This window comes from Chlorocebus sabaeus, chromosome 12, assembly GCF_047675955.1.
Source record: "Chlorocebus sabaeus isolate Y175 chromosome 12, mChlSab1.0.hap1, whole genome shotgun sequence".
Classification (NCBI taxonomy): domain Eukaryota; kingdom Metazoa; phylum Chordata; class Mammalia; order Primates; family Cercopithecidae; genus Chlorocebus; species Chlorocebus sabaeus.
In genome coordinates this window covers 86,978,033-86,991,263 of record NC_132915.1, presented here as the reverse complement: position 1 = coordinate 86,991,263, position 13,231 = coordinate 86,978,033, and the positions used below count along the sequence as shown (strand labels likewise).

General features: G+C 40.7%; 1 protein-coding gene across 4 annotated transcripts in view; it reads left to right on the top strand.

Moving 5' to 3' along the window:
• The window catches only part of ASTN2 (astrotactin 2), a 987,199-nt gene that overhangs the window by 438,497 nt on the left and 535,471 nt on the right, over positions 1–13,231 (top strand). For 3 of the 4 annotated variants that reach the window (XM_007968251.3, XM_007968250.3, XM_007968253.3), the window contains 3 exons: positions 3,754–3,838; positions 4,352–4,426; positions 5,195–5,332. In XM_007968251.3, the coding sequence (XP_007966442.1) occupies positions 3,754–3,838; positions 4,352–4,426; positions 5,195–5,332 (298 nt within the window). The remainder of the gene's footprint in view (positions 1–3,753; positions 3,839–4,351; positions 4,427–5,194; positions 5,333–13,231) is intronic. The other variant, XM_007968252.3, reaches the window with a different exon arrangement.

The window sequence follows — 13,231 nt, the reverse complement described above, 5'->3', positions numbered from 1 at the left end:
ATGGCTAGCCAATTTTCCCAGCACCATTTATTAAATAGGGAATCTTTTCCCCATTTCTTGTTTCTCTCAGGTTTGTCAAAGATCAGATGGCTGTAGATGTGTGGTATTATTTCTGAGGACTCTGTTCTGTTCCATTGGTCTATATCTCTGTTTTGGTACCAGTACCATGCTGTTTTGGTTACTGTAGCCTTGTAGTATAGTTTGAAGTCAGGTAGCGTGATGCCTCCAGCTTTGTTCTTTTGACTTAGGATTCTCTTGGAGATGTGGGCTCTTTTTTGGTTCCATATGAACTTTAAAGCAGTTTTTTCCAATTCTGTGAAGAAACTCATTGGTAGCTTGATGGGGATGGCATTGAATCTATAAATAACCTTGGGCAGTATGGCCATTTTCACAATATTGATTCTTACTATCCATGAGCATGGTATGTTCTTCCATTTGTTTGTGTCCTCTTTTATTTCACTGAGCAGTGGTTTGTAGTTCTCCTTGAAGAGGTCCTTTACATCCCTTGTAAGTTGGATTCCTAGATATTTTATTCTCTTTGAAGCAATTGTGAATGGAAGTTCATTCATGATTTGGCTCTCTGTTTGTCTGTTACTGGTGTATAAGAATGCTTGTGATTTTTGCACATTAATTTTGTATCCTGAGACTTTGCTGAAGTTGCTTATCAGCTTAAGGAGATTTTGGGCTGAGACAATGGGGTTTTCTAAATATACAATCATGTCATCTGCAAAGAGGGACAATTTGACTTTTTTTTTCCTAACTGAATACCCTTGATTTCTTTCTCTTGCCTGATTGCCCTAGCCAGAACTTCCAACACTATGTTGAATAGGAGTGGTGAGAGAGGGCATCCCTGTCTTGTGCTAGTTTTCAAAGGGAATTTTTCCAGTTTTTGCCCATTCAGTATGATATTGGCTGTGGGATTGTCATAAATAGCTCTTATTATTTTGAGGTACGTTCCATCAGTACCGAATTTACTGAGCGTTTTTAGCATGAAGGGCTGTTGAATTTTGTCAAAAGCCTTTTCTGCATCTATTGAGATAATCATGTGGTTCTTGTCTTTGGTTCTGTTTATATGCTGGATTATGTTAATTGATTTGCGAATGTTGAACCAGCCTTGCATCCCAGGGATGAAGCCCACTTGATCATGGTGGATAAGCTTTTTGATGTGTTGCTGAATCTGGTTTGCCAGTATTTTATTGAGGATTTTTGCATCGATGTTCATCAGGGATATTGGTCTAAAATTCTCTTTTTTTGTTGTGTCTCTGCCAGGCTTTGGTATCAGGATGATGTTGGCCTCATAAAATGAGTTAGGGAGGATTCCCTCTTTTTCTATTGATTGGAATAGTTTCAGAAGGAATAGTACCAGCTCCTCCTTGTACCTCTGGTAGAATTCGTACTACCATTTTTTGTTCAGGCAGCATTCATGGAGTGCAGGCTATTTGTCAATAGGTGCTGGGAATACAAAGATTAAGCAGCAGTGTCATCTATAAAACAAGTTACAGTGTTTTTAAACACTCAGAATGCTTCATAGAAGGTCAAACATATAACATTTACAGTTCTTCAGAGAGAACAGTAATTTTACTTGATGAATACATACATTTCAAAATCCTGAGTTAAGAGTGATAGTTGTAGAACCCGTGTTACCCTAGTATTCTATTTACTACAATGTTGTGTTTTAGTTGTATAAAGTTGAGAAAATCCTGATTCACAAAATATGTAGTTGCAAATAGCATGAGCTTGTTGGCACCTTGACTCATCCTCAGTATCCTTTTAGATGAAACAAAGATGACAGGAGATTATTTTTTTCCCCTGAAGCCTGGATAAAATAAGTTTATCTGGCAACTGATACTTTCTTCAGTATCCTAAATTCTGGCATGTGATATCTGAGTGTTTATTCTTGTTTTTGTATTTTAAAAAATTTAAAAATAAAACCTTTAAGAAAAAGTAAAATATAAAATTTGCATAGTCCCAAAATCTCTGTGAAGTGAAAACTTTTGGGTCCTATCTATCAGGATCACTGTGGGATCCAAGGGTGACAGGTTTATCTGTGTGTGTGTGTGTGTGTGTGTGTGTGTGTGTGTGTCTGTGAGAGAGAGACATATAGAGAGAGAGAGAAAATGTGATTACAAGAAGATGAGAAAGAAGACAAGCCAACCTCATTAGCCTGGAAGTTTACCAGAGCCATAACAGGTAGTTGATTATTCATTCAACTCATATTGGTAAGCACCAACCCTATTCTAGGCAGTAGGCAAAGCCAGGGCGGTTCCTACCAGCATTTCCCAAGAGGTTTTCCGTAGAATTATAATCCTGTGAGTCATTCCACCAACAAGGCTCCCAAAGGAAAATAAGTTGGTGAAAATTGTGTATGTATCACCCTGATGGAGAATCACACTACACTGGCTTTAAGGAATGGGGTAGTATTACCCAAACACATTTTTAAATAGAATCTATTTTTGGTAAACCATCTTTAAGCATCCCACAAATACACCTTAGAGAAAAAAGCAGTAACTCATTAAATCAAAAAATGTTTCTAGGCCAGGCACGGTGGCTCACACCTGTAATCCCAGCACTTTGGGAGGCTGAGGTGGACAGATCACTTGAGTTCAGGAGTTCGAGACTAGCCTGGCTAACATGATGAAACCCCATCTCTACCTAAAATACAAAAATTACCTGGACATGGTGATTCATGCCTGTAATCCCAGTTACTTGGAAAGCTGAGACAGGAGAATCACTTGAACCTGGGAGGAGGAGGTTTCAGTGAGCTAAGATCATGCCACTGCACTCCAGTCTGGGCGATGGAGTGAGACTCTCAGTCTCAAAAAAAAGAGAAAAAGAAATTCTATACCTTAAGTATACAGTAGAGAATAAATGACAACAGCTGGGAGTAGGACAGAGAGATTCTGAAATCACTTCTAGGATTCTGGACTCTGAAGATATGCTAGGAAATGGGACATATGCTGGCCACTTGAAATGAACTTGGCCAATGAGAGAATGTACTTAAGACGGTGTGTAATGCTAGCAAGCATTCATGCAACCAAGCATAAGCCATGGCCTGAAAAAAAATAATGGATGGATGGATGGATTCATGAACGAATGGATGGAAGGGAAGGAAATGAAAAAGAATGGCAAGAGAGAGGGAGAGGAGAAAAAAGGACAAGAGAAGAGATGGCAGTAGAGGGAAGGGGAGGAGGGGAAAAACAATTTTAAAATGAAAAACAACCCAAAATAAAACCAGGAGACTACAGACAGGATTTTTCTGAAGGGGGAAATCAAAGGTTTCTTGGAGATGGTGGCATTTAATTTGGGATTTATGGAAAGTGAAGACCTCTTCATTCAGATAGAGATAACTCCGTTTTCTGATTATGCCTCTAGAGTAAATGCACTTTATCGTAATTTTAATATTTGAAAGGATGACCTCCATTTGTAGCCACCTGATCACTTCCTGTTTCCCTGTCTTAAGTTGTGAGCTCCTTCAGCAGCTGGATTACAACTTTGACCTCTGTATCTCCACTGCTGAGCTGAGCGCCTGTCAGAGTGTGACCAGGACTTGTTGAAGGAATAAATGAGTGAATGAACAAAGAAGTAAACTCTGTTAACCACAGTGGTCAATGGACCAGATTGCCCTCTTTCCATGTGCCTTTTCTAAAACTAAGCAGCTCACTTCATATAAGTCTTAGGAAAACAGGCAAACCAGAGAAAAGCCTATTTGGGGAGACTCTACTTCACAACAATTGTTTTTCTTTTCACTTACAGGAGAGTGCAGCTGCTATGAAGGCTATGCCCCTGACCCTGTTCACAGACACCTGTGTGTGCGCAGTGACTGGGGACAGAGTGAAGGGTGAGTGACAAAGGGCTTTAGGTCCGGGACAGTGCAGGATCGAGTTTTACCTCCTCTGTTGTGTTACTAGAGGCCCCAGGCATCTCCACAAAGAAGACTCTTTCTCTGCAACAGTAGTGTTCCTGCAAAACCCAATGGGAAGTGAATCCTACTTTCCCATGGAATCACATTTTAGTATTAAAGGTACATGATTGATGAATATTCTAGAGAACAAAGGCTGACATTTAAGTCACCCATGCAAACAAAGTAGTCAGTGAACACTTTCTTAAGTGGACTGACAAAGAAAAAGAATAACATTTTCAAACAGACTCCTAAATGGACATGTACACTTTATGAAAGTGCTGAATCCTTCTGTAAATTGGAGACATTCTTTTATAATATAAATAGTCTTGCCCAATAATTATTTCTGCAGAATGTGGTTGTTTGTAAAGCTACTCTAGAGCAGTGGCCACGTGCGAATCCTACCTGCCTCTGACTAATGTCATCTCCTCTCCCATCTCCTTCTTCCCGTAGACCTTGGCCCTACACGACACTTGAGAGGGGCTATGATCTGGTGACAGGGGAGCAAGCCCCTGAAAAGATTCTCAGGTGAGTTGGCTTTCTTGTTTGGGCATAATTCTGGGAAATGGAGAAAGGACTGATAGGAAGATGTGGTCATGCATCCTTAGACTATTGAGCCTGTGCTCTTCTGAGCTGCACTGAGTACAAAACAACCCTCCCTGGCACTAACGTACCATCATGGCCCAGGTTGCTATGGGAATCTAATTCCCATTTGTCTGGCAGCTAGACTTATAGACTCAGATACTTGAACTGGAGGAGACATTACTGATTATTAAGTCCAGTGGTTTAAAAATACTCTGTAACCATAGAACCTCTTCCCACCACCTCCACAAAATCTTGTGTAAAACTTCAATACACATGTAGATAAAGACATACAGCAAATTAAGTGGCAGAACTGGAAATCAGATTTTAGTTCAAACTGATTCAAAGTCCATGCTCTTAACCTTTGTGCCAGACTGTGCCTGCTGACATAGCAGTCGCTTGTGGAACTCCTGCTGTATGTCAGGACTGCTGGAAAATCAGAGCGGCAATGGTCCCTATCCTCACGGAGTCCACTAGTAAATCAGGAAAAGGAACTTAGTAACACAAAGCAATTCATGAGCTAAATGCTTAACAGATTTGAGAAATGATCATCCAGTTCTGGAGAAAGTTGGCCGACATCATTCCTTAAATAATGCAGGGGACATGGGTGGAGAGTTAGGAAATTGCCCTAGAAGGGATGGGAACAGGGGCCCCTTTTGTCTGTTTGCTCTCTGCTTCCCAGGGAGTTCCCCAATGGAAACTCTTACATTGCAGGTCTACTTTCAGCTTGGGCCAAGGCCTCTGGCTTCCTGTCAGCAAAAGCTTTGTGGTTCCGCCGGTGGAGCTGTCCATCAACCCCCTGGCCAGCTGCAAGACCGACGTGCTCGTCACGGAAGACCCTGCAGATGTCAGGTAGGGAATCGTCTCCAGTTCTCTGCACAAGTACTTCTTAAAACCTTGGAAGTCCCCCTGTTGGAGTACCACAGGAACTCCTAAGGAGTGTTCTTGCTGTTTAATTGACGTAAAGAACCCTGTCAAATATTCCGTGCTCCTGAACTCTTAGATGTGACCTCCATCACTGTGTCTCAATGCCTTACGTTTCAACACTATTGCTTTCCTTTTAGATTTATATTAAATATAAGAGAGGCTGATGCATTATCTAGCTCATCACGGGATCATTAATGATCTTATCTTTACTTAACAGTATGTTGGAGAGTCACAAAGGCAACAGTTTAAAAAATGGGATGCTTTCTGTTGTAGTCCATAGGATGTACTTTGGGCTAATTTATGAATTTTAAATGTTCAGGCTAAAGGCCAGGCATGGTGGCTCACACCTGTAATCCCAGCACTTTGGGAGGCCGACGCAGGTGGATCACCTGAGGTCAGGAGTTCTAGACCAGCCTGGCCAACTTGGTGAAACCTGGTCTCTACTAAAAATACAAAAATTAGCCTGATGTGATGGTGCGTGCCTATAATCCCAGCTACTTGGGAGGATGAGGCTGGAGAATCGCTTGAACCCGGGAGGCGGAGGTTGCAGTGAGCTGAGATCGAGCCACTGCACTCCAGCCTGGCGAACAGAGTGAGACTCCATCTCAAAAAAAAAAAAAAAATGTCCAGGCTAAATCTTTTGTTCTTAACTTATAAAAGCATGGAGACTACATTTCACTTTACATTATCCTGCAGCTTGTAGCTAACTTCATTATAGACTTACTCTACTGCGTACTAATTAGATGCTTACATATCATTCTGCCCCATTATGGTGCACTTCTCAAGGTCAAGGAAAATAACTTATTTAGCTTTTTAATCCCTAGCCCCTAGTACATATTGGACATCTATTAAATGTTTATTGATTTAATTAAGTCTGTGGTCTTAGATCTGATCTTAGCACTGTTCCGGAGCTTTCTAGTGGAGGGTTTATTTCTCTCAATTTGATTAGGGGAAGCATTCTAGAAATTCTGATGTTACCAAGAATAGAGTAGTTTTACGTCTAAGACTGACTTGTACACAGCTTATTGGCTCGTGTGGTCCCCCTAACTACCAGTGACTGTTTTTCAACAACTCCATAGTTGCCTTGGGTCATTCTAAATCACGATGCTATCAGTATTTCTATGGCATCTTGACAGAAAGCTCCTAGAACCCAACTCTCTTACTTTACAATGTTTTTACTCTCACCTTGTCAGCTTTCACTGGGAGGGATGAACTTATCATGCTTTTTAAGGCTATTAGCATTTCCCAAAAGAGGATGTTTTAAAAAGAATAGGTTTATAAAGAGATGGCACTTAGGGTATGAAATAGCGATTACTAGGAACTAAAATAGCTTCACATACACATTCACCTACTGATTCATTGATATTTACCATTGTTTTCATCTTTGATAGAATTAAAGTATATGAGGTTTTAGTAAAGCATGTGCTAAGGTCTCTCTGCATTACATATTTTAAAGATAAAGCAAGGACCATCTGGTTTAAAAGACTATTCTTAAAGAGACACAGTTACTTTGTTAGAAATCAGCTGAAAAGAAAGTCTTGACTAGCTTTCCTCAGAGTTCTGTCCTGTTGACATTGCATCCATGATTTCAGTGGAGATTCAGATGATACAGCTCTCAGACTGGCTGATGGGAACGCATCCTCTGGAGTTGGATAGGGCTGCTTTAGAATTCCATCTCTACCAAGTGTGAACTGTGTCATCACGGTGGCCAAGTTTAATTCTCTGTTTTCGTTTATTTGTCTGCAAAATGGGGATAATAATAGTGCCTTCCTCACAGAAGGTAATAATAATAATCATAGTTCATATCCATTGATCATTTTCTAAGGGTCGAGTACTTCAATAGTATTATTACATTCTTGCATCAGCTCCATCAGGTGGTGCTCATTTTTCAGATTCAAAAATAAATAAACAAACCTGAGGCATAGAGGTAATGGCTTCACTAGTAAGAGATGAAGCCACATTTCAATCCCTGATCTGCAATAGGGGATAAAAGATTGCAATCATCACCATTTGAGAGAATCTGCACGATGTAGATTCAGTTTTCCAAGCTGCACTAATAAACCTTGTTTGACGTGACATTGCCCAGGCAAGCATATCATGGGCGTTTAGAGAATTAACAAGTTCCAGTCAGATGATATGTTAGAAATTTAATAAATAATAGATCATAATTATAGATAGCCAATAATACTGCCCTGGAATCACAACAGAGAGATTAGAGGAAAGACTACGTGGAAAAGCAGAGTTAAAGGAAAATGGAAGGTAAGCATTACAGTAGGATTGGAAAGGAAAGCTTGAACGTGCATTGCAAGTTGATTCTTTGATTTTTAATCTGTGATAAATTCTTGGACAATTATGAGATCTCACACTACAGTAGGCAGAACAACTTAGTAGTTAAATGTACAGACTGTGACTTACCAAGGCAGCTACATTTAAAATAACTAATGATAACAAATGTTAGGAAGGATATGGAACAACTGTGGCTTTCATATTTTTATAGTGAGAATATAAATAAGTATGACCACTATGTAAACCTGTGGAGTGGTATCTACTAAAGTTGGAGGTATATATCTCCTATATCTCCTATAGCCCATCAGTTTCACCCATAAGGGTATGTATAACAGAAATATGGAAATGTGTACCACAAGTAGGACTTACAAAAATACGAATAGAAGCACTCATTTGTACTGCTAGAAAGCTAGAAAAAAAAATACAAATACTCATCAGCGAAAAATTAGATAAATAAATTATGGAATAATAACACAATAGAATATCTTTAACAATGAATATGAAAGAACACAGTAACCATACATAGCACCTTGGATGAATCTAACAAATATAATACAGAATTTTGGAAACCAAACACAAAATAATATTAATATGTTTATATAAAAACAAAAAAAACTAGTTTTACTAAATAGTAGAAAACTAATTTATGATGTTAGAAGAAAGGATAGGGATTACTTCTGGGTGGTGACATGGGGAACTATGAGTGGGCTTATGTGATGCTGATAATGTTTGATTGATTGTTATGGCTGGTGGTTACATGCGTGTTTTAACTCTGTGAAAATTCACTGAGCTTCACACTTTTCTCTGTGTATTCTATATTTTGATTAAGCATAAAGTTTATTGTCCAAGGGCATAAGCTATGGAACTCAAGCAAATTGCCTGAGGGCAAATCTTAGCTCCATCACTTGCTTACTGCAGGAGCTTTTCTGGAGCTGTGTTTTCTCTTTGAGAATAATGGAAATAAAAATCTCATAGCATATATGGAGTGATGAAGATTAAGTGATATATTACATGTAAAGCGGTGAGTTTGCTATGTGGTGAACTCTTTAGAAACGTTAGTTATCATGCTCATTATTGTAACATAGTGACTTTTGTTCTCTTTATCTTTTCATTACTTTCTCATGTTTTTGCTGAAAGGCTACATACAACCTATGGTGCATCTTAAAATCAATAGTTGCTCAGTATTGAGAATTCATATTAACCACTTTGTCATGGGCTTTGGGGGAGACTTAAATGAGTCTATAAATTCCAGTTCAGTAGGCTAGGTCTGTGGCTTTATGTACATGGACATGGTTATAGAATGAATGAAGAGTCACATGTGTGGTAAACATAGAGTGCCCTGGGGGACTGGAAAGGATTCAAAAAGAAAGATGTATCTGACTGAGGGAATTAGGCAAATATTTTCAAGAGAGAGAACCTTGCCAATTAATCAAGAACTGTGGCTAAGCTTTGGCTTTGTGCAATCTAAGGTGAGGGGGAAGGCTTTCAAGTGTGAGAGGTTGAAGGGCAAAAGAAAACTCTCCCCTGGACAGCTCCCATTCTCCAGCCTATCCTAGCAGGAAGCTGCTGGGAATGAGAGTTTTAGCATTTGAGACACTAATGATGCCAGCTACAAAGGTGGAAGAGCAAATCTCTAGCTGAATTGCATACAGATATATTTTAATTCTGAAAAATCTTAGCTGGACCCCTCCTGTGTACCAGATACTGTGCCAGCTACCATAGGAATACAGAGATGAATACAGTCCGCCTCTGCTTTCAGGAGTTTCATGACATAGCAAGGAGCATGAAACAAGAGACCAACTTGAGAGATGGAATAAAAGATGCTTGTGGAGGGAGAAGCATGACAAACAACACTTATTACTGCGTACTGGGCCTTCTTCACAATTTCACCTGGAGCAGGTTCTTCTTATAAGAGAAACATGAGAATAGCTATTATAGTTGGAATAATAATCACCCACAAAGCCCAGTTTTGGAGCCCCTCAGTCATTTTTCTGTGATCTCAACTCAATGAAAATGAAATGGTGAAATACTGTTAATTCCTGAACAGTGCTGAAAGAATAATGGGATATCAGAGTGCAAGCTGGCATGGCTCACTTGGTGACAGTTTTCACATTGACTTAGTTCTGAATAGAATTAGGAATATCTCCTTGCTCTTTTGGCCTTTCAATTCCAAGTACTGAGAATTTACTGAACACCTACCATATTTTAAACTAAGTAATAGAGATATAAAAATAAGACAAAGATTTCAGGGCATTAAATGAGTCAAAATTGCAAACAAAAAAATGTCATACTTTGTGACAGTTGAAGAAGATAGAGGGAAAGTTCAAGGCAGAGAAAAGACACAAAATCAGAGGTGGTCAAACCCACCTGGAGGTTGAAAAAAAGGACTCACAGCTTCTATGCCAAATTTTGAAGTATTAGCAGGAAGTCACTAGCTCACTGGTTTTCAAAGTGTATTCCCTGGACCAGTAGCATTAGCATGACCTAGAAATGTATTAGAAATGTAAATTCTCATATCTAGTATAGTCTGATAATGATCCCCAAAGGTATCATCAGATCCTAACTCCTAGAACCTATAAATATTATGTTGTTTGGAAAAAGGGTCTTTGCAGATGTTACGCCGCATCTTATCATAGGTTGATTATTCTGAATTATCTGGACAGGTCTGAAACACCATAATGAGTGCCCTTAGAAGAAAAAAGCACAGTGAGATGTGACATGCACAGTGGAGAGGCAGTTTGAAGATGGGGTTAGAGACCGAGTGAGGCAACCATAAGCCACAGAATGCCAGCTTCCGCCAGAAGCTGAAAGAGGCAAAGAAAAGATTGTTCCCCAGATGCTCCAGAGGGAGGACCACCTTGCTGACACCTTGATTTTTGCCCAGGCATACTGATTTCAGATTTCTGGTTGTTTGAAGCCGCCCCAGTTTGTGGTGATTTGTTGCAGCAGCCACAGAATCTATGTAATAATACACCTGCTAAATTAGGTATTTTGGAGGTGGGCCCAGAATTCTGGTTGAAGAAATCCTCAGGTGATTCTAATGCTCACTAAAGTTTGAGTACAAATGCACTTGATATCAAAACAAGGAATGAATCACCTGGCTTAAGTAGAAAACAAAAGATATGAGGGCTTGAAAAGTCCAGAGTGCCAATGGCTTTTGGCATAGTAAGGTTTTTATGTTCCCAAATGTTGGGACTCACTATTCCTGTTTCTTTTCGTCCTTCATCTCTGTGTTTCTCTGGTACATTCTGTTTTTCTGTTTTTCTTTTTCAGGCACACTGTCACTGACCTCTCCAGGCTTACAACCACAATTAAGCATTGCCAAAGTAATGAGATGCCCCCTTTCCCAGTGGTTTATGCAGAAGTCCTGGTACTGAGGAACAGCAATAATCTCACATCCTTGCTTAGGTGGCACTGTTCCAAGTGCTTTACTGAAATAAGTTCATTTAATCTTCACTCATTATTAGCTCCATTTAATGCATGGGGAAACTGAGGCACAGAGAGCATTATGTACCTTGCCCAAGGTCGCACAGCCAGTAAGTAATAGAACCAGGTTTTGAATCCTGAGAGTCTGACTCTTGAGTCCATGTTCCTCATCTCTAAGCTATGATGCCTCTCTTTGGCCTATTTTGGGATCTTTGCCAATATCCCACATCAACCTCTCAAGAGACAAAGCCCTCCAAGTAGCCAGACCTGGGTCACCAACTTTCCCTTGAAACCACGGTTGAATGAGGGGCACCTTAACCACCTGAATTGAGATCTCAGGTAGGATAGTTCCCCAGTGAAAAAGCAGGACAGGTAGAAAATAGATGTTGAATAAGAAAAACTCAGAGATGTTTTATTCATGGGCAAGGCCCAGGGCCTTGAACTGGCAAAGTGTGGCATGCCTAAGAAGGACCTTTTTTTTTTTTTGGAGACACAGTCTTACTCTGTCACCCAGGCTGGAGTGCAGTGGTGCCATCTCAGCTCACTGCAACCTCCATTTCCCAAGCTCGAGCTATTCTCCTGCCTCACCCTCCACAGTAGCTGAGATTACAGGCGTGCACCACCATGCCTGGCTCAGTGTTGTACTTTTAGTAGAGATGGGGTTTCACCATCTTTGCCAGGCTGGTTTCAAACTCCTGACCTCAAGTGATCTTCCCACCTCGGCCTTCCAAAGTGCTGGGATTCCAGGCGTGAGCCACCACGCCTGGCCAGGAGGAACTTCCATTTCAGTTTGGCTGCAGTGTAGTGCCAATGGATGCATGGCAGTTGATGATGGGAGAGAAGAACAGCAGACAGAACATGCATGCTCTTTCTTCTCCTCTTCTCTCTCTTTTTTCAGCTGTTAACCACCTGGACTAGCAGAGTCAGCAATGACTCTAGGGGTACGTGAGGGTAGTGTATTCACTCACTGCTGTAGGGTCCCCAGCAGATGTTCCTGTGTGACTGCTCCAGATACTGGAATCTGGCTTGGGACTAGGCAGCACCCCTAGTCAGATATAGTGCATGCTGGAAACATGGGCCATGTATCTCCAGGTGCAATCCTCAACAAATGCACACCAGGTACTTCTCTGTGTAATGAACATTGTGCTAGGCTCTAGAAGTAGAAAAACCAGAAAGAGGAGTAGTAGGAAAGAGTGTAGAATTAACTTGAGCCAAGTTTGTTCACCTCTTTGAGCCTCAATGTCAGAATCAGGAAGATGGAGATTAGTGTGTTTTTCTCATACGGTGGTTATTAGGATGACATAATGTGTATAGTATTACTAGTACAGTATATTACATGTAACTGATGTTCAATGAATGAGAAGTTTTAGAAGTAGTAGGAATTGTAGAATTATGGTACAGTTAAGGAAGCAACCATATGATGCAGTGTGGTCAGTGATTAAAAGATGTAGTTCATGGTACAGAGCAGTATAAAGAAGGGATGTGTGCCTCCTTTCTCTGGATCACATTGTGCATTGATGGCAAGGGCATTGATGGCAGAAGGGAGGGTCGGGGCACAGGACACATGGAGTAGGCAGGAGTCAGGGCTAGTCACTCGATGCATTGCATGGAGGCACTTGGCTTGCGAAGGATCCAGGCAGCAGAGTCTAGGGGGAAGGTCCTTGATACCGGTCTTACATCATTTGATATTCAAGATACCTCTCTCCTGTTGGAAGTGAGCGAAATTGACTTCTTGCCTTTGCAGCTCTGCAAGCTTTCATTAATGAGTGTGTGTGTGTATATGTGTGCATGTGTGTGCACGCATTGTAGGCAACCTAGAAGTGTGCTTTCCTTTTCAGTAGGCATGTTGATAGAGGGGTGGCTTCTTCAGGTAGAATCTCAAGTCCATCATGCTTCCTCTAAACTTTTCCTTTTCTCACGGATTACTCACACAAATGTTCCTTTCCCAAAGGGCAACAGAACTTTAATAGGGAACCCACTTACCTGCTTGAAACACAGAAGAGGTATTGGGCAAAGTGAATAGCGTGGACACTGGAGCCAAACTGCTTAGGCTCAAATCCCAGCTCCACCACTCACTAGCTGACCTTGGGGTAAGGTAAATTCTGAACCTCA